Below are 21,461 nucleotides of genomic sequence, written 5' to 3' on the forward strand. Positions count from 1 at the left end.
TGGAGTCTGAAGAATCGCTGTCATTGTCTGAAACTGCACTTTCAGTCTCGCTCTTGTCTTCTTTGGCCTGTGGTATTGTCGTCTTACCTCTGCCTTTTCTCCTTGGAGCTTTGAAAAATGCCTCAGTTTGCATTTCCGCTTCATTTCCAGCCTCGTTGCTTTTTCCAGTGACTGCTATATGTTCTGTCAATACTGATGTAACAATGTGACCATTCATGCCATCTATCTCAGAATTAACTGAAGCAGGTACAACAGAAGTGCCTGCAACAATTTCAGCCAGAGTCAATGTATTTGATTCAGACTCTACTGCCACCTCAGAGACTGGAGCATCAGCAGGAGATGCCACAGTCTCTGCAGCAGGTGTAATGTCAGAAACAGCACTCTGAGCAGGATCAACCGCATCAGGGCAAGCAGGGACCAAATGACAAATTTTCCACAGCCAAAACATTTTATTACACTCTCTGAAGTAGCATAGATTGTGTAATTAAAGCCCTCTACTTCAACATTGAAAGACAGATTTAACCCGTCTGTGTTGTCTTTTAACACCATATAGACTTGTCTTTTAAAAGACACTACTTAATTTAGTTATAATCGACTTTTGTAAACGTCTTTCATTGTTGGATGCTTTCAGACACGGCCATGAAATCAGTAAGCTCTGTTTTACTTGGTTTAAAGCAGACATGTGGTAAAGATCTAGAATAGACTTATGTCTGGTATCTGATCGACTAGCTTCTTTTATTAATTGCTGTACTGTTTCTCAAGCTCTGCTAACTGATCATGCGTGTATTGATCTTGAAATATCGAAGGCTTCCAATTGCGTTCTTAGACCGCCAGACTATTGTAAACTAAATACTCCCTTTTCACAATACTCTTCATACTGTTCAGGTATTAAGCAAATAATTGAACAAATCTGATTCAGACTCTGCAATGAGAAAATGGGAAACCTTTACATTTGAATGTTGAATTTCTCTATACAGTTTGGCAAAGAACTCTCCAACACAAGGGAATTGAAGAGCTCTGCAATCATTCAGGGTATAAACAATAGTGTATAGCTGCGTCCCAAATGGCACACTATACACTATGCACTCATGCACTATGTACTTACGCACTTACACACTCAACAGGATAGTACATGTATGTAGTGTTGTCCCAAATGGCACACTAATGTTTTTTTACTAAGCGGAAATTCAAACCGTTTCCCTGATGACGTTTGACGGTTGCCAAATCACTGAAATAAACAACCGAATTATCAAATAATACCTGCCGTGAGTATTGACGCATTCACCATCGGGAGGCGCTATAATCTCCTACACTCTCATAGGAGAATTTTGCTTTCACCATCCAAAATAAATAAAGTTATTCAACATGTGCGTCCGATAGCTTCGCCCCTTCTGCTATGTGAGCAAACCTGCAGTCGTTGAGTGTGTGAAGTGTCCATCATTACACACTTCCTTTTAGCGGCTGAATGAGTGCATCATCCGGGTAATTAAAGTGCACTTATTATTTTTTATATTTTCAGTGTGAACACACTACTTACACTATTTATACTACAAAATGGCGTAGAATAGTGCATAAGTATGCGATTTGGGACGCAGCTTATGTCTCTCCTCTCCTAGCGAACAGGACAAAGAGAAGTAATATACACTGAAGAAAGACCTTGATACTCTTTATGTGGAGACGGCCAAAGGTGCGTTCATAAGGTCAAGTGGCCAGAATTTGAAGAAAATAATTCAACCTATTTTTCTTAATTCAGAAAAGAGAAGAGGTGAGCAGACTGTAATAACTGTAGAGGAATTGGACACTATAATTACAGTAAACCCATTTAATAAAAGCCCAGGACCAGATGGTTTGCCATTTGAACTGTATAGGCTGTTTGGTAATGTTGAATATGTTCAAAGAAAGCTCAGATAGAGGAGGATTAGCTGAATCAATGAAGCAAGGCATAATCACACTGATCCCTTAACCAAATAAGGAGAAACCTTTTCTTGATAACTGGCGTCCCGTAACTCTGCTTAATTCTGATTATTAAATTCTCACTGCAGTATATGCTAGAAGATTAAACACATTTCACTCTCACAATCAGGTTTCATGAAAGATTGACATGTTTCAATAATATCCGTCTTGTTTTAGACCTTTTAGATTGCTCAGAGTTGGTGAACGATGATGCTCTCATTTTGTGTTTAGACTTTTACAAGGCCTTCAACGCTGTCGAGCATCCCTTCATCCAGACACTTTGAAGCATTTTGGCTTTGGTCAAGAGTTTGTGAGAACTGTTCAGACTCTGTATAAAGACTTCACTAGTAATGTGTCTTTGCCTCATGGAGCTTCTCCACGTTTTGTCATTGGAAGAGGAATCAGACAAGGTTGTACTGTTTCCCCTTTTCAGTTTCTGGTGGTTGCAGAGCTTCTTAATCTTTATGTGGTCAATTGCTCAAATGTTGAAGGTATTCAAATAGTGCAGATGATGCATGTGTCTCTATACATAATAAAAACAAGTCCCTGAAATATCACAGCCATTACAATGATTGTTGGATGCTTCTGGCCTTTCTGTTAATCAGAAAAATCTGTTGACAATTCTTCATTGTGATATCTCAGATGTTTGTGGAATTAAGGTCAGGCACACCATCACATATTGAAGTATTACAATAAATAAATGTTCTTCTGAAAGGATCAGAACTTTTCTAAATGTTTGAAGAAAGTCAACTGTGTTTAATTGCTGGTCTCAGAGGAACCCGACTATCCATGGACGTCTTCTACTTTCCAAAGCTGAAGGAATATCAAGGCTGCTGTATCCCGCTCTCTCCTTACAGTATATGATAATCCCGAAATGTGTACAGAGATTGATAGAGCTATATTTCAGTTCATCTGGAAAAACGGGACAGAATATGTCAAAAGAAAAACAATAAGCTTTTCTAAAGGTGGACTCACTGTTCTTGATTTGACAATGTTTAAAATGAATTGGATGAAGCACTGCCTTTACCAAAGTCATTCACTGGTTTTATATTACAAATCTCTTCTTTGACAAATGTGCTGGATTAAAACAATCATGTTCTCTATTGTGTTTAGAGTTGGTCAACTGTGGTAGCATCTTTTAATTAGGAAAAACTATTTTATTATTATTTTTACTATTTTTTATTTTTGCTCTTTTATTGATAATTTTTCTATGTTCCTTCTTATTATGAGCCTATTCCTATTTTTACTGTTTTATGCTCACATCATGTGTTTATTTTCTCTCTGTAAAGCACTTTGTGCAGCCCTGTGGCAGTTGGAAACGTGCTATATAAATAAATAGAACTTGAACTTGAATTAAACTTTTTGCTTTCTTGTGACTCCAAATGTACTAAACTTCCCATTAAATGATCAACCTTTCATAAGCAATCATTAGAAGCATGGATGTTACATGTCCATGTATTTATTATTTATTTATTTATGTTACTTTGTCGCCTTCTAGGGCCTGTTTCAGTAAGGAGGTTCAAACAACTCAGAGTTTAAACTTGAACTCTGAGTTGATTTACCGAGAGATTAAAAACTCAGAGTTTTCGGTTTCAGAATAGCTGATCTGAGTTGGGTCAATCAACTTCGAGTAGACCAACTCAGAGTTAAGCGCGCACACCGTGACTTTAAAAAGGCATTATCAATGGAGCGCAGACATTACGAGTGACTATGGCAATATCTTATAAAAGAGATCACCATTTCTTTCTCCGGCTGAACTTGATGTTCTCATGCAAAGTTATAGCAAATATGAGCTTATATATTTGAAAAGAAGCAGCCATCAGTGAAGAAGAGACAGTTAGCGTGGAAAACAGCTGCTCAAGTTAATGCCTAATTTCACTTTTTAAGAACTTAAATATTTAAGTATAATAAAATAAGTAATGTAATTTGTGACGTTTATATATTTTTTTCTGAACTTTTTTTTTATACATTTATTAGTTTTAAATGATTTAACAGTGCACTTGTGTGTCTGCCTTTTTATTGATCAAGTGATATAGGTTAATATAACATTTAGAAGGTAAGCAGTACTAAAAATTATTTTTAGAAAGAATAATAATCCCATTAATCTAGTTACAGTGCATATCGAAGGTGAATTTAATTTAATTATTTATAAAAAAAAAAGGATAAGCCATTCTCGTACAGTTCTTCTGTGTGTGACTAAAATGTAGGCAATAGCTATGTTTCCATCCAAATATATTACATAAATGTATGTGCAAAACTGGAATATTGCATAAAAGATCCGAATAAAATTCCATCCAACGAGTCAAAGAGAAAAAAAATCGTCACTTCCTGATTAAACTGGCACCAAATATCAACAGTAAAAGCAGAATTTACTGTGGTAGAAGAAGCTGCGTCAATTAATTCTTTATTTAGCCTAATTAATGTACTTGCGCCTCGATGTCAGAAGACAACGCTGAAACACAATAAACACGTGGGGGCGTCTGAAGCCATGAGACGCGGAGACACACGCACCAGACGCTCGGAGGTAATTAATAATATACACTAATACTGAAACAGTTAAGGCATTTTAGAATGACTAAAACAATATTTAAGACGTGTTACAGTGTGCTCAGCCTGCTGGGTTGTTCATTTACACACATTTTCATTATCATATGATCATGATCTTTTTTTTTAATGTACATGCTGTAATTTGTTCAGTAAAAGTGTTTCCATCGTCGTTTATGCGCAAATTTTCTATCAAATAAAAGTTTATCCTACTCAGTTATGCGCGTTTTTTATGCATATTTTAAAAAGTTATGTGCATCATGACGTTTTTATCAATCGTTTTTATGCACGTATCCAAAATAAGCATAAAAATAGGTGGGTGGAAACGTAAGGCTAAGGCGAGAAATACCGCTTCATCTTTAAAAAAGGGGAGGAGACCGACAGAAACTCTGAGTTTAGAGAATAAAACCTGCTTCTGACCAGGTTAGATTCACAGAGTAAGTTACCACAGTAACTGACTCTGAGTTAAAGTTACCTCTCTTTCAGAAACAGGCTTGACTTACCCTGCTTTCTCGAGTTTAACAAACCTGCCATTTTGAAACGGAAAACCCAGAGTTTCTCTCATTTCAGGGTTAAAATACTCTGAGTTTTCAGTTAACCTCCTTTCTGAAACAGGCCCCTAGTGTTTTGTATCTGTTTGTGTTTTGATTTTAAGTTGATTCCTCCGCACCTGCAGACCATTGACTGTTGGCGATTTAAGAGCTCGCGCTGCAGTGTTTCAGTGACGGGGATTTGAGCGGCCGTCCAGATGTGGGGCCTGTTTCAGAAAGGAGGTTAACTGAAAACTCAGAGTATTTTAACCCTGAAATGAGAGAAACTCTGGGTTTTCCGTTTCAAAATGGCAGGTTTGTTAAACTGGAGAAAGCAGGGTAAGTCGAGCCTGTTTCTGAAAGAGAGGTAACTTTAACTCAGAGTCAGTTACTGTGGTAACTTACTCTGTGAATCTAACCTGGTCAGAAGCAGGTTTTATTCTCTAAACTCAGAGTTTCTGTCTGTCTCCTCCTCTTTTTTAAAGATGAAGCGGTATTTCTCGCCTTAGCCTTACGTCTCCGACCACCTATTTTTATGCTTATTTTGGATACGTGCATAAAAACGATTGATAGAAACGTCATGATGCACATAACTTTTTTAAATATGCATAAAAAACACGCATAACTCAGTAGGATAAACTTTTATTCGATAGAAAATGTGTGCATAAACTACGATGGAAACACTTTTACTGAACAAATTACAGCATGTACATTAAAAAAAGATCATGATCATATGATAATGAAAATGTGTGTAAATGAACAAACCAGCAGGCTGAGCACACTGTAACACGTCTTAAATATTGTTTTAGTCATTCTAAAATGCCTGAACTGTTTCAGTATTAGTGTATATTATTAATTACCTCCGAACGTCTGGAGCGTGTCAAGGGTCTCCGCGTCTCATGGCTTCAGACGCCCCCACGTGTTCATTGTGTTTCAGCATTGTCTTCTGACATCGAGGCGCAAGTACATTAATTAAGCTAAATAAAGAATAAATTGACGCAGCTTCTTCTACCACAGTAAATTCTGTTTTTACTGTTGATATTTGGTGCCAGTTTAATCAGGAAGTGATGATTTTTTTCTCTTTGACTCGTTGGATGGAATTTTATTCGCATCTTTTATGCAATATTCCAGTTTTGCACATAAATTTATGTAATATATTTGGATGGAAACACAGCTATTGCCTACATTTTAGTCACACACAGAAGAACTGTACGAGAATGGCTTATCCTTTTTAAATAAATAATTAAATTCACCTTCGACATGCATGTAACTAGATTAATGGGATTATTATTCTTTCTAAAAATTATTTTTAGTACTGCTTACCTTCTAAATGTTATATTAACCTCTATCACTTGTAGAGGTTGTAACCTCTATCACAACTAATAAATGTATAAAAAAAGTTTATAAAAAAAATATAAACGTCACAAATTACATTACTTATTTTATTATACTTAAATATTCAAATACTTAAAAAGTGAAATTAGGCATTAACTTGAGCAGCTGTTTTCCCACGCTAACTGTCTCTTCTTCACTGATAGTTGCTTCTTTTCAAATATATACGCTCATATTTGCTATAACTTTGCATGAGAACATCAAGTTCAGCTGGAGAAATAAATGGTGATCTCTTTTATAAGATGTTGCCATAGTCACTCGTAATGTCTGCGCTCCATTGATAATGCCTTTTTAAAGTCACGGTGTGCGCGCTTAACTCTGAGTTGGTCTACTCGAAGTTGATTGACCCAACTCAGATCAGCTATTCTGAAACCGAAAACTCAGAGTTTTTAATCTCTCGGTAAATCAACTCAGAGTTCAAGTTTAAACTCTGAGTTGTTTGAACCTCCTTACTGAAACAGGCCCGTGGAGTGGTGCTCCTTTTGTTTTCAGCCCTCGTTTATTCTGTTTTCTCCCCATACTTTGTTTATGCTACCTGTTGAGCCTTGATTTATTATTCTGCTGCGACCACTAGTCAGGTAAGCTAATCTGTATTTTTTTTTAACTCTATGCGTTATGACGTCTTTCACGAGTATCCGGAATATGCAGGTGTAAGTAATATGAATCATCCACATATCTTTTGCGACTTCATTATCTGAGATGTGAAACACATGGAAAAGCTGCCTAAAGACAATCAGCAGTCCCGTGCGCACACACATAAGAGACACGAACATGCTGGTGGAGTGAGTGTGTGTTACAGCAGTTTGGCTGATAGATATGAATTTGTAGCTAAATCGTTTGCCGGCAAAGCAGCATTTCGCATTGTTTACATCATTGCTACAGCATACCGTTAATGCTAGACACTGTACATGTCATGATCAATTTTAACAAATAAAAACACTTACTTGTAGCTTACAACTTCTGCTTTGAGGAGATTTTAGCCGAATCCAGCACTGAACTTGGAGAGATTCTGGAGCTGTTTTGTCAAATCATGCTTGCTGAGTATTTTATAATTCTCTGGAAGATAATTAATATTGAACTGAAGGCACTTCTGTCTTTGTGTCGTGTCCTTTGGAAGCCTAAATACAGAAACAGACGAAGCTCTGTGGAAACAGCCGTTTAGACGCATTTTTAGCTTCATCTCGCTATAACGTTAAAGTGCTTCTGGCCACGGCCCTTACCTGCATGCGCATTGTGAGATGCGCAGTAAATGAACTTGTGATGTCACAGGGGGGCGGAAGTATTTTTTTGTAGTCCCTAAAATTTTTCATTGTAGGATTTGCTAAGCTAACTCTGTAAAAACCAAGGTCTCCCTTTGCATTGAACTTAGAACTTTTTACATTCAGAGATGTTGTTGATGTTCACACAGCTACATTACACATCGACTAAAGTTTAAAATATGAGATCATAGTGGACCACCCCTTTAAATTAAACACACGTGGGAACAAATCAATGATTTCTACAACCGTATCAAAAGCCTGTAATGTTAAACAGGGTGCGGGCCGTGACCTATGCTCATGACACTATGCACAAAACTGTGAACTTAGGGTGACTTTTGTTAAAACTCTTGTCATACAATAATAAATCAGCGTAGGAGGCCAAGACTGTGACATAACAAAAGACTACAATCGACAAAACAGCTTTTATCAGTAGATTTAAATGTTGACAAAAAGAACTTACCTTGATCTGTTATATTGTGCTGTGCGCTCATGAGAATACAGCGGTGTTGTTATTCATTTGCATATGCCGCGACGCGATTGGCTCTCATCCATTCTGACAATAAAGAGCGAGAGCGGCGATTGGCTCCCGTCCATTCTCACGATGGAGAGCGAGTGCGGTGATTGGCTCTCGTCCATTCTCACAATGGAGAGCAAGCGCAACAATTGGACGAGGAGAGAGGCTGAGACAGACGATCCTGATCCAGGTAGCGCCACAAGGACTTAGTGAAAGGTCACCTACAGTGGTAGAAACGCTGAACTTTGCTATATGAACCCAAATTAAAGTTTGCTGAAAGAGAGTCAAAAAGGTCACAGAAACACCCAAACGTGGAGCTCGAACATAAGACCCTGTGAATAAGAGTCTCATGCTCTACTAACTAAGCTAGCGGGGTTGTTGAAGATTTTGTTCAAGAGCTAGTTACCATTTACATCAATACCTTCCCTATCCATGACAATCTTCTGCTTACTCCTGATGTCATCTTGCAACGCTTGACAGAATATGGCCCAGGAGCTACGCCCAAGTCACATGTTAGTAGTTGCAAAGCAGCAAAATACTTAATTCATCCCAGGGTGGGCTTGAACCACCAACCTTTCAGTTAACAGCCAAACGCGCTAACTGATTGCGCCACAGAGACTTAACGGAAGGTCACCTACAGTGGCAGAAATGCTGAACTTTGTCTCTAAAAGTCTGCTATACGAACCCTAATGAAAGTTTGCTGAAAGAGATACAAAAAGGTCACAGAAACAGCCAACGTGGGGCTCGAACCCACGACCCTGAGATTAAGAGTCTCATGCTCTACCAACTGAGCTAGCCAGGCTGATGAGCACCTTGTTCAAGAGCTAGACACTGTGTACATCAATACCTTCCCTACCCATACAAATTTTCAGCTACATCCTAATTTCATCTTGCAATGCTGGATAGAATATGGCCCAGGATCTATGCTGAGTGCACGTGTTAGCAGTTGCAAGGCAGGATCATTTTTAACTCGTCACTGGATGGGCTTGAACCACCAAACTTTCAGTTAACAGCCGAACACGCTAACCAAATGCATCACAGAGACTTAGTAAAAGGTCACCTACAGTGGTAGAAAGGCTGAACTTTGTCTCTAAAGGTCTGCTATATGAACCCGAATGAAAGTTTGCTGAAAGAGAGACAAAAGGTCACAGAAACACCCAGCATAGGTCTCGAACCCACGACCCTGAGATTAAGAGTCTCATGCTCTACCGACTAAGCTAGCAGGGTTGTTGAGGACTTTGTTCAAGAGCTAGTTACCATTTACATCAATATCTTCCCTACCCATGAAAAATGTTTCTGCTTAATCCTGATGTCATCTTGCAACGCTGGACAGAATATGGCCCAGGATCTATGCCTAGGTCACATGTTAGTAGTCGCAAGGCAGAAAAATGCTTAATTCGTTCCTGGGTCGGCTTGAACCACCAGCCTTTCAGTTAACAGCCAAACTCGCAAACCGATTGCGCCACAGAGACTTATTGAAAGGTCACCTACAGTGGCAGAAATGCTGAACTTTGTCTCTAAAGGTCTTCTATATAAACTCGATTGAAATTTTGCTGAAAGAGAGACAAAAAGGTCACAAAAGCACCCAACGTGGGGTATGAAGCCACAACCCTGAGATTAAGAGTCTCATGCCCTACCAACTGAGCTAGCCAGGGTGGTGAACACTTTGTTCAAGAGCTAGACACTCTTTACATCAATACCTTCCCTACCCATACAAATTTTCTGCCACATCCTGATTTCATCGTGTAACGCTGGACAGAATGTGGCCCAGGATCTATGCCCAGTGCACGTGTTAGCAGTTGCAAGGCAGCAAAACGCTTAACTCATCGCTGGATGGGCTTGAACCACAAACCTTTCAGTTAACAGCAGAACATACTAACCGATTGCGCCACAGAGACTTAGTGAAAGGTCACCTACAGTGGGAGAAACGCTGAACTTTGTCCACCAGGTGGCTCTGTTGTGTGTAACTTTTACACATTTTTGTATCTAGTTAAGTCTGGTTTCTAGTGATAAAGAAATTTTCATTTTGTTGTAACTGTAGAGGAAAAAAGTGTTTTCCTATACATTTTAAATTGATAATTTCTCAAAGTGTAAAATTATAAGAGATTATGTGTGTAATTGTGTATAAATTGTCAAATTTACCAAATGTAATTACATAAATTATTAAGAAAATAATTCATTCAACCTCACAATGCTGCTCTGTATTGATGAGGGGGTCGAATGTGCAGTAAAGCCAAAAGACAACGTGTTTGTGTTAAATTGTCTTCTGCAAGACTAAATAAAGTGGAGGAAAGCAGCGCTTGGTGTCAATTGAAGTTATTGAGTGAAAAGCAGATCAGTTACAAATGGTAATACACAGGTCTGTGCTTATAAACATATAATGTACTGCTGTACAGTAACGTGTCATTTGTTTGTTTCGGTTGTCTTCATTTTTATGGTTTTTAATTTGTTTTTGATTCGTGGGTCTTTCTGGGGACGCGCTGCGACTGCTAGCCCGACAGTGGAAACGCAACATAATTTTGGCCTCATTACTCATCTCCCGGGCGATTGGCCCGGCCCGATAAAAGCCCTGGCTCGCACTGGCCCGATAGTGGAAATGCGGCTACTGGCACTTCCCTGCCAACACTTCAAGAACCGTACTCTTCCAGAGCGAGTAAAAGGGCTCGCAAAATCACCCTGGATGCCTCATTTGATGTTTGATAAGTAAATTAATAAACAATTCGTAAGTGTGGAATTTTTTCATGTGAGCTTTTTACACACAAACTTTTATAGGGCAAAACACAGGTGTTGCTAATCTAGCTTGAGTGGTGGCACACAGTAGATGGGAAGAGGAGGAATACAGCTTAATTAATTTTTACATAGATGACTTTAATACATAAAATAAGTAAGCTGACCAAAGCTCTTACGGGGAGAAGACTTTATCGAAGACAATGAATAGTGCAGTTCCTCAGCAGCGATGTTAACTCATTGTTAACTTAACCCAAAGTGAGACATTACTTTATAACAAAGGATGTAACCCTTGGAGATCAGCCTACTTCTTTGGTTGGGTCACAACTCTTGAGTTCCTGTAGGTCATTTGGTTCACACCTTTTCAGATGCAGATACTTGTTTGCATATGAAACAAGTCATACAATCTATCAACATATAGAGTTATTTTGGGTTCTTGCAGCCCTGCAGGTGTTCAAAGGGTTTCATCTTCAGAAAACTTGATATGTATTCAAAAGTTCACACTTGTCCTGGTAAGAAACTCTGGTTATTTATAGTGAGTCAGGAATCATCTGATTGGTAAATCATGTGTTGGCTAATGCAGGACCAGCCGTAGACAAACATAAGCATGTGATCCTCTCAAAAGTAGTATAAATAAACTTCACTTGAATGAACAGCCAAACTACATGAAAAAGCTGCCGTTTTGAATATACCAGTGTTTGTGTGGACAAGGCCTCAATTTTGGGGACTCTGCTCTCCATTGTGAAGCTTTAGGTGAGTGTTGAGGCTTCTTTTACGTTTAAAGCCCTTTCCACACTCACTGCATCTAAAAGGGTCCTCTCCTGAGTTAATCTTCTTGATGTGTTTCCTGATGGATTATTTGCGTGTGAGACTCTTTTCACACTGATCACATGTCAACACTATGGTTCCAGTGTGACCATCCATGAGGTTCTTGAGGCTAGCTTTGGTTGTGAAGCGCTTTCCACACTGAGTACATGCAAACGGCTTCTCTCCAGTGTGAGTTCTCATGTGGTGTTTGAGTGAGCTTTTATGTGGGAAAGTTTTCCCACACTCTGTGCATCTGTAAGGTTTCTCTCCAGTATGAATCCTCATGTGGTTGTCAAGACTTGTTTTTTGAGTAAACCTTTTCCCACACTGTGTGCATGTGTGAGGTTTTTTTCCAGTGTGAATCCTCATGTGGATGTTAAGGTCATGTTTTTGAGAAAAACGTTTTCCACAGTGTGTGCAAATAAAACTTCTGTCTCCAGTGTGTGTTCTCATGTGGACTTCAAGGGTGCAATTTTGCTTAAAACTCTTTCCACACTGGATGCAAGAGTACGGCCTCTCCCCAGTGTGAATTCTCATGTGCGCTGCAAAGTTTCCTGATTGGTAGAAGCTTTTTCCACACTGTTGGCATGTATACGGCCTCTCTCCAGTGTGAATTCTCATGTGCACCGCAAAGTTTCCTGGATGATAGAAGCTTTTTTCACACTGTTGGCATGTGTACGGCCTCTCTCCAGTGTGAATTCTCTTGTGGGTTGTAAAGCCTTGTTTATAAGTAAAACTCTTTCCACACTGTTCGCAGGTGTAAGGCCTCTCCTTCGTGTGAACTCTCATGTGAACATCAAGGTTTGCCTTTTGAGTGAAACTCTTTCCACACTGTTTACAACTGAAAGGCCTCTCTCCAGTGTGAATTCTCATGTGGTTTTCAAAGCCTTGTATGTGACCAAAACTCTTTCCACACTGTTCGCAGGTGTAAGGTTTCTCCCTAGTGTGAACATCAAGGTTTGACTTTTGACTAAAACTCTTTCTACTCTGTTTACTGCCGAAATTACACGCAGATTTGGATTTCCGAGGTCTTCCACGTGATGAAGTTTTTTTAGTCAGTGTAGGTTTTTCATCAGTCGTTATTTCTTGGAGTTTCTCTTCCATTTCATTCTGTTCATGAGCCTCTTCTTTCAACACCATCAGGTCTTAAAAAAAAAAAAAAAAAAAAAAACATTGTTAACTTTAGTACGAAGACACAAAGTGACAAGCAAAAGATGGATGTTTCATCCAGATATTAAAATGAGTTTACCATTTACTCTGCGTCATGTGGTTTTAAACATTTCCTTTCTTATGGAACACAAAGTAAGCCAGCATTTTTTTCACAATATCTTCTTTTGTGTTCAACAGAATCAAGAAACTCAAAGGTTTAAAACCACATGTAAACATGAGAGTAAAATGGTATCCCTTTAAAGAGTTCCTTTTATGAACCTTTTTTTACAAGATGTAAAATAAGTCTTTGGTGTTCTCAGAATGCGTCTGAGGTTTTAGTTCAAAATCAGATTATATACCTTGAAGAAAATATAATTTTGGCGGTCAAAGGAAAACCAAGCTCTTTTTGTGCCTGTGGCTTTAAATGCAGATGATCAAATGCACTCGCTCTAGATTATTCATGTTGTGTTCCCTCATATGCATCTTCCACTGGATTTAAACATTTGTAACTTGCTTGGAAGACCTGATTGAGACAAATACTGCATGTTCATAGCAAGTACACATAACTTACGCCTATATTTCTGAGTTTGAATTATTGTAGATAAATTATGTTATATAACAAATGTTTTCCAGTACTGGGTTGCAGCTGGAAGGGCATTCACAGTTTAAATAGAAATGCTGGAGAAGTTAGTTGTTCATTCCGCTGTTGCGACCCCTAATGAATAAAGGGACTAAGCCGAAGGAAAATGAATAAATGAGCACATGCAAATGCTTAATGCCACGTTTGCTGTAAACTGGAGTGATGATGAGATGGCAAGATTACATACTTTACTACTTCATTTCATTTATTTCAAAAGTTTACACTTAACGAGCCTGGGGCTCCCATTTGCAAGACGAAAGGGGAGTTCTCGAGAACTCTTCTGTAGTAGCTAATGAACAGAAAGTGATTGCTCTTAAGAGATAACTACTTACTAGATGCCGATTTGGATTAGTCAAGTAACTTAAGTTGCATGTTTTTAGACAGTGGAAAGAAAACCCATGTGAGCACCGGGAGAATGTGTAAACTCTGCACAGAAACGTCATGAGGCAACAGTGCTAAAAACGCAAAAAACATCTTGGTGTGCGCGGGTCTTTACACTGTTTTCAGGATCTAAAAATTCATTCTGTAAAAAAAGTCTCAAGCAAAAAGATTCCAATGGCGGCGCCTGCTGGTACATAAAGAATATGATCAATACTGACGAACTTCACACTCAGATGTTTGCATATCATCAGCATGCTGTAATCCATTTCTTAAGCAGCAAAAGTCATTTTTAAACTAGTTTGTTGGCCAGTTGTAGTTAGTGCAATGCTAAACGTTATTATTCCACTATAATTTGTTTTGTCTCATGTCGTCTCACAAAATCGTCATATAATTTAGAATACTGTAGTTCAATGTTTTAAAATAATAATTATTTTTTGTGTCCATTTTATCCAGCATATTTAAAATTAGGGCATCTACGTTTTCTGACATACTTTAAACCAGGGTTAAAATTTTTGACTCAAGAAGGGCTAAAGTATAAGGAATTTTTCAAATACCCCAGATGGAAAAGGGTTTTATTTGCCCTATATATAATTATATTATATATAAAAATTAATAAATACATTTAATAATACAATAATAAATTAATATAAAAACACAGTATTTTATATATTTCTTAGCAAAAAAAAAAATTATATTGTGTAAAAACAAGCTTTACTTGTATCCGTACACTTTTTCCAACCTAAACTTTTTTAAAATGTAAAAAAAAATTTAAAAAAAAATAAACAAAGGTTTTAAATGTTTTAAAACTATAATTAACTAAATCTTTGCACAATAATCTGTCCAGGTCAATGTCCTCAGCAGTAAATACAAGGAGCACATTTATGCAAATATTATTGTAAGGAAAATAATTAAACCATTATGATAAACCGAGTTAAAATGACAATTTTGAATAAAAAGTTTTATTGAGATGGATTGCTGGTGATTGAATGGGTTTTGGCCAGATTGGGTAGCAAAACATGAACAAAGGAAAATTAAGACTTGTTTAAAAAGACTTAAGACCTACAACACAATATTTCAGTAAATTTAAGAGTTTTTAAGGCATTTTTAGATTTAGATTTTGGAATTTAAGACATTTTAAGACCCTGCGAAACACTTTGTTTAAACACAATAGCCCTGGTAATTAGTTATTATAATAATGATTTAATTCTAACTCTAGCCCAAACTATCACTGTAATAGCAGATATCTTCTATGAGAATACTGTAGGTCAAATAGCGTCAGCTCAGTTAAACTTTTTTAATTGATTGTTTTTATTTATTTTATATAGTACCAGTGCTTTAGGATGCTTTACAAACAGTAGGAGAACAAGAAAAGCAATAACCTTAAGAAGGTAGAGAAAATAGGAGACTAATAATACATAAAATAATGACAAAAAACATGAGAACAAGTAACAAGAAAGAAACTCATTCTGTCTTTTAATGAGTGCTTTTGTGCATTTAAGAGAACTAGGCAGCACACTCAGGGCTGCAAGATGGATTTAATTTAGTATTCTTATTATTAAAATATATCTGAATGAGGATCAAATGACTGCGTTGGTCTTTGAGAATAAAAGTCAACCTGTTTGTTCCTGCAGATCTTCCTGTTTGACTGTGAATGTTTCTTCAATCTTCAGGTCTTCACTTTCTACTTTAATAAATGCCATCTTTATAACAGTGTGTAGATCAGTCGCTTCAGCAGGAGTTTTTCTCTGAGTTTGGACACTTTATCCTGTTTAAAATGAACAAAACAATGAACAGAAATAAGATAACTTCTCTTCAACACTTGCTTCAAATGAGCAGATTAAAGCTAGTACTTTATTTCTTACATATATTGATGTAAATTTAGAATGGACTAACATTAAATTAGACCTTCATTAAAACACTTATTACACACTGTTACATCTCTGTAACTTTTTTGAAACTTTATTCAGGTATGTTCGTAATCGTGTTGTTTGTTTCATTTACTTTATTGTCTGCTTACAGCAACGTGTAAAAAGAGGTAAAATTGGTTTTATAATTGCAAATTCAGACTTTCCCCTTAATAATGTAATTTCATAAAAGTATTATTTGCAAACTCTAAATACTGAAATCATATTAGCAGCCAATGACTATCAAAGTACAACATTGTTCACAGTCAAATAAACAGTGCTAATGTTGTTTTCAAGTTACACTTAGGGATGGCTGACGTGAAACTGATGTTTCGACAAAGTGTCGAGATCCCGAAGCGCAAGTGTTTCGAAACACTGCACCGAAGCATGATCCGAAGCACCAAAGTCACGTGACTAAAGTGTTCGAAACACCTAGTCACGTGACTGAAGCGATTCAAAGCATCGATCAGCTTAGAAACGTTTCGAGACCTGGCGAATCCTAATTTGACTGCCAAGGTCTCCAAGCTACCTCTGTCTCATATGGCTTAGAGGACTGTGTGTTTGCTAATTGATTCTATGCCTAGCATGATGTTTTGGGTTCGAATCCCGACTTGTACAAATACTCTGGAATCATGGTTTTATGTATTTTAATCATGTTTCTGTTTTGTGTAGCCTAAATAGGATACAGCTACAGTTACGCCATCAATTTAGCATCATTTTTGTAACACTGTAAAACAATAATAAATATTTTTACAGTATGGTTGGGTTTAGGGTTAGGGTAGACATGAATAAAATAAAATAAATGGGAAATTTAATGAATAATATAAATAATTATTGATAACTTCAGGCCACCGTTTTTGATCTAGCAACAACCCTGTTTTAAGACAAAAACAAGACATATTTATTCACAAATTGTTTATTCGGATATCAGACCAATGTTGAAACAAAACGATACAAGAGCAAAGCATTACCAACTGGTATTAAAGCATTTTAAAACAACTGCAACAAACTGGCTTCAAAATCTACTAACCCTGCATGGAAGTCTGACTCCTTACCCACTGTACTATGTTACTTGAGGGAATTCATGTACAAAGTTGGGTTTAATCCCTCAATTTGTTCAATCGTTCTTTGCTGAAACTGTTTCAGTGCAATACATAAAAAATTACCACTAGGTGTCACTGTAGAGTGGGGTTTCGAAACGTTTCGAAGCTTCCACACATTTGCTTCGACTGTTTCATTGTTTCACGAAGCCTTGCTTTGCCCACCACTCGTTACACTTGCATGCTAATTCAGATCGAATATTTAAAGTAACATTGTGTACAATATAGAGACTTCTAAATGAACGAATGTGTGACTATAAAACCAACTTTACCTCTATAACGTGTAGCACTTTTTAGCACAAGACAAATTTCCTTTCAGGAACAAAAAGTTTATCCTATCTTTATTCAAACAATAGTCCTCATTACTGTGAGTGAAATAGTACTCCGTTGTATAAAATTTTAAAATAATATTGTCAACAACAGGTACATAATTTAGCACTGAATGAAAAAAAACAAACCTTAATCAATCGCTTTATAAAAGCGTAAACGCTTTAAAACAAACCTTTCTTCAGTTAAATCACAGCGCGGCGCATGCTTATGACGTCACACACCACGCCAAAATAAAAGTCTTTTTTTTAAACTTACTGTTGCAGTCATGACTTATTGACACATTTCTCCCTCCACTTTCTGACATACACAGACACACATATTTGGAGTTAATCAAACCCTATACTCTAAACATTTTAAGACAATTTAAAAAATGTTTAATCACTAAGTAAAAGTTATTAAAGCAGAAAATCTCAACGTTCTAAAATGTATAAAAAATAATCAGATGGGTGTTTTGAGCTGAAACTTTACAGACGTAAAAGACTTATCTTAAATTATGAAAGGGGGGTAAAATAGGTGCCCTTCAAGTAAAAACTATTCATTACTACTACATGTTTTAACTAGTCATTCCGTATAATATATATATTTTCTCTGCGTTTGGACACTTTCCTGTAAAAATTAACAAAGCAATAAAAAATGCCCTGTTTAAAATAAATAAAACAATGAACAAAAAACAAAATAACTTCTCAACATTTGCTTCAACAGTTTCTTTATATGAGAGTAATTAACAAAAATAAATCAGGTAAGTGTGAGCAAGAAACAATAAATAAATAAGCTGATTAAAACTAGTAACATTATTCTATTTCTTATATATAGTGATGTATATTTAGAATAGAATGACATTATGCAATTAAAAAAATTCAACCTTCATTAAAACACTTATTACACACTTACATGTTGCTTTATTTAAACTTTAACAAAGTTTTTTAACAAAAGTTAAAGTTATTTAAACTTTAAACTTTTGTCTGCTTACAGCAACGTTGTAGCACTCTTTTGCACAAGACAAGAATTTCTTCTCGGGGACAAATAAAGTTTATCCTATCTTATTCAAACAATAGACCTTATTGTGAGTAAAATACTACTTCTTTGTATAAAGGGTTAAAATAATATTGTCAACAGCAGGTACATCTAGCATGAAATTAACAACCTGAACTTTTAATCAGTTGGTTTACATCTGTGTACAAGCTTTAAAACAAACCTTTCTCCAGTTGAATCACAGTGCGGGAGCGGCACAGCTATATGACCACGCCAAAATAAAAGTCTTTTTTTTTTGTTTAGCTTTTTCCCCTACTTACTCTTTGTCATGAATTATTAATACATTTTCCACTTTATACTTTATCTGCTTTCTGTTTTGTATTTGTAAGACCATCAATCTTTATGTTAATTGAAAAAAAGCATTTACCCCCCAGATCTTCACCTTCAGGTAGGTTGGTAAGAGGTTGCATTTTGTTTAAACAGTTGTATTTCTTTATCCATAGCTTTAACTCATTCACTTGCATTCAACTGATGTTACCACCTCTTTGTATGTTTGAATGGGGAAACATCAAATTCTTTAAAGCTGCCTGCCAAGTTCCAACCTATATATGTAATAGGTTGAAACTTAACTAGGTTAACTTGGGTTGAAACTGGGCTACAGTCCATTTGTCAGGATAAAAACAATATTCATAACCAAATAAACAAACAAACAAAAAACTAAATAAAAAGTTGTAATGAAGCTTTTAAAAATGACTGAAGAACTTAAATTCAACGTTGAACAGTGCATCCACGCATGTTTAGATTTTACATTTTATAATGTTAGCATTCAGATATTATTTAAGAGTAAATTCAGAATGTGCAACTCACCTTTCCAGTCTTCAATGAATATGTGGGATGAGAAATGGCCTCAGTGGGCTTTTCTTTGTAGGTTGTTGTTGGTAATAATCCCAATGTAGGAATCAACAATCGTAGTTTGTCATACAAAGTTGATCTCTTTACTTAGCAAAATAAGCCAATGACGTTTCTGTTAGGAACCCAGAATATGTAGATGCAACCCTGCTAAGCTACAGGACCTGGAATGTGATTGGATAAGACTCAATTGCCCTCCATTAATGCTGGTATAAAGATGCAAATGAGCAGTGGGGAGCAGTGAAGACTCAAGACACATTACAGTGGGGGATGGAAAGTTCAGCAGCTTTACAAACCAGTTTTACAGAGAATTAATGATGTATTGGGAAAATAAGTTGACTTTAGCCATCTTCATTTGATTTGTTGCTTTTGTTTTATTGACCTTATTCTAAAACGCGGAAGTGTGCCTGTTTTCGCGATTGTCTTAGAACTTCCGATTCAGTCGCATATGGGAGAAATGACTAGGAATAATAAACGGCAGAAAATGGCCAAACTACTTGCTCAACAAACAAATGTTTGCATGACTACACAGACCAAGAAGCATAATATAATAAGAAAATATTAAATTGCAACATCAAGCAGCGTAACGAGCAGTTGTTAACGTCAAAAAATGAATGGAAGTGAATGTGACCGGAAGTCGCGAGACAAAAAGATTCAAATGGCAGCGCCCGCTCGACATCTGAGAATAAGGTGAATAGGACTATTGATGGAAGCTTATTTTTTAGTTTGGCTGCTGCATGTTGTTGATAATATTGACACACTTATGTTGAGGTATTTTGATTTGAAAGACATTTCAATTTATTTTTTCCCAAGCCTGGTTAAAAGGTAATGCAAGAGTTGTGTGTTGTTTTTGTAGAAGCTTCTCAGAGTTGCTTGGCTGAAGTCTTTGTGTAAAGATGCAAATGACCATTGAAGACTCAAGCCACACTGATGTCTCAATACATACAGCTACATTCACTTATATAATAGTCATGCAAGTCTTATATTATTATACAGTGATATATTATCATTTGTTAAAAGAAACAATTTCTGAACTTCACATTGAGGTTTTATTTGTCAAGTTTAGTCAATATATTGAAATGAGCTAACTATTAGCATTTTTTTGTCATTTATTTATCACTGAACTTGTTCTTTATGTGAGTTTAGAGTCCTTTATTTATCTTAAAGCACATGCAGCTCTTTACTGGTTTCTGTAAGACAGTCAACACACTCTTAACAGGTCAATTATTTCTTTCCAAAAGTGTCTTCACATTTTAACAATCAAAATGTAACTTGTTTCTGTGCCAATTTTGTTTTCTTTCCTCCGTTTTTTAGTTGAACAGAACATGTGTGAGCAGCTCAGCTCAGCTCTCTCGAAAGCCTCTTATTCACCTGGTATGTAACAAAGATGTTTTTCCCTCTGATTATCACTTGTGTTTGTGCATACAAATATGCGTAGACATTCACAAGAGAATATAAAAGATACTCTTTGACAAAACCTTTTCCGTTTAACACAGTAAAGCCATCACATACTGTCCATTTTTGCTACTTTTGTCCTTTGTAGATAATTGTTTTTTACATTAATCACAAATGGATGAGACACACTGTAACTTCAAACTCATTTGTGTTAATTCCAGGTGCTGTGAAATGTTGTTGTAACATCATTACAGGACCAAAACAGAACGTCCTCCTAAAGTCTTATTCGAAACGTTATTATATGACTAAAGGAGGACTATGTAGATACGTTCTGTTAATGTTAAAAAAGTTCTCTTTGTAACGTTATTAAGTGACCATTGCAGGACCAAAACAGAACGTCCTCCTAAAGTCATATTCATAACGTTATTATATGACTAAAAAAAGACCATGTGAAAACGTTCTGTAAATGTTAGAAAGGTTCTCTTTGTATCGTTATTATGTGACCATAGAATGGCCAAAACAGAATGTCCTCCTTAAGTCATACTGGTAACGTTATTTTATGACTAAAAGAGAACGTTTTAAGAACGTCCCTTATGTTCTGTAAAGGTTCTGGATTTTTATTACCTTTAGCGAACTTTCAGGGAACGTTGTGCAAGGTCGCGCGAACGTCGCCTCCTACCTGGCAATATCATCACAAGTATCAGTGCTATCAGTTTTTGTATTTCTATTTGTTGTAATGGCCTGTTGTTATTGCAATAAAAATAAATAAATAAATAAATAAATAAATAAATAAATAAAGCAGTGCAATGTGGCTGTATATCAGCAGTGGTGGAATGCGTGTTATAGTGTACACTAGGCACTCGAGAACGATTGTCCCTCTACCTGTTGTTTTAATCCCCTGAGAACTTTGGTCATCTTCAGAATGCAAATGAAGACACTTTAGATGAAATCTGAG

At 36.6% G+C, this 21,461-nt stretch overlaps 1 protein-coding gene across 3 annotated transcripts in view; it reads right to left on the bottom strand.

The window, feature by feature from the left end:
• The window catches only part of LOC110439461 (uncharacterized), a 1,085,403-nt gene extending 1,066,184 nt beyond the window's left edge, over positions 1–19,219 (bottom strand). Inside the window, exons 1-3 of one of the 3 annotated variants that reach the window (XR_012402233.1) lie at positions 19,070–19,219; positions 15,512–15,661; positions 11,574–12,871 (exon numbers count right to left, since the gene is read on the bottom strand). Coding sequence is in view for 2 of the 3 variants with exons in the window: in XM_073947733.1 (XP_073803834.1) it covers positions 11,775–12,871; positions 15,512–15,596 (1,182 nt within the window). In the remaining variant the exon portion in view is untranslated. Of the gene's footprint in view, positions 1–10,630; positions 12,872–15,511; positions 15,662–17,358; positions 17,434–19,069 lie in introns of those variants that run through there. The other 2 variants (XM_073947733.1, XM_068219937.2) reach the window with 2 other exon arrangements.
• Positions 19,220–21,461: the final 2,242 nt, after the last annotated feature.

Source organism: Danio rerio, chromosome 4 (assembly GCF_049306965.1).
Source record: "Danio rerio strain Tuebingen ecotype United States chromosome 4, GRCz12tu, whole genome shotgun sequence".
Classification (NCBI taxonomy): Eukaryota; Metazoa; Chordata; class Actinopteri; order Cypriniformes; family Danionidae; genus Danio; species Danio rerio.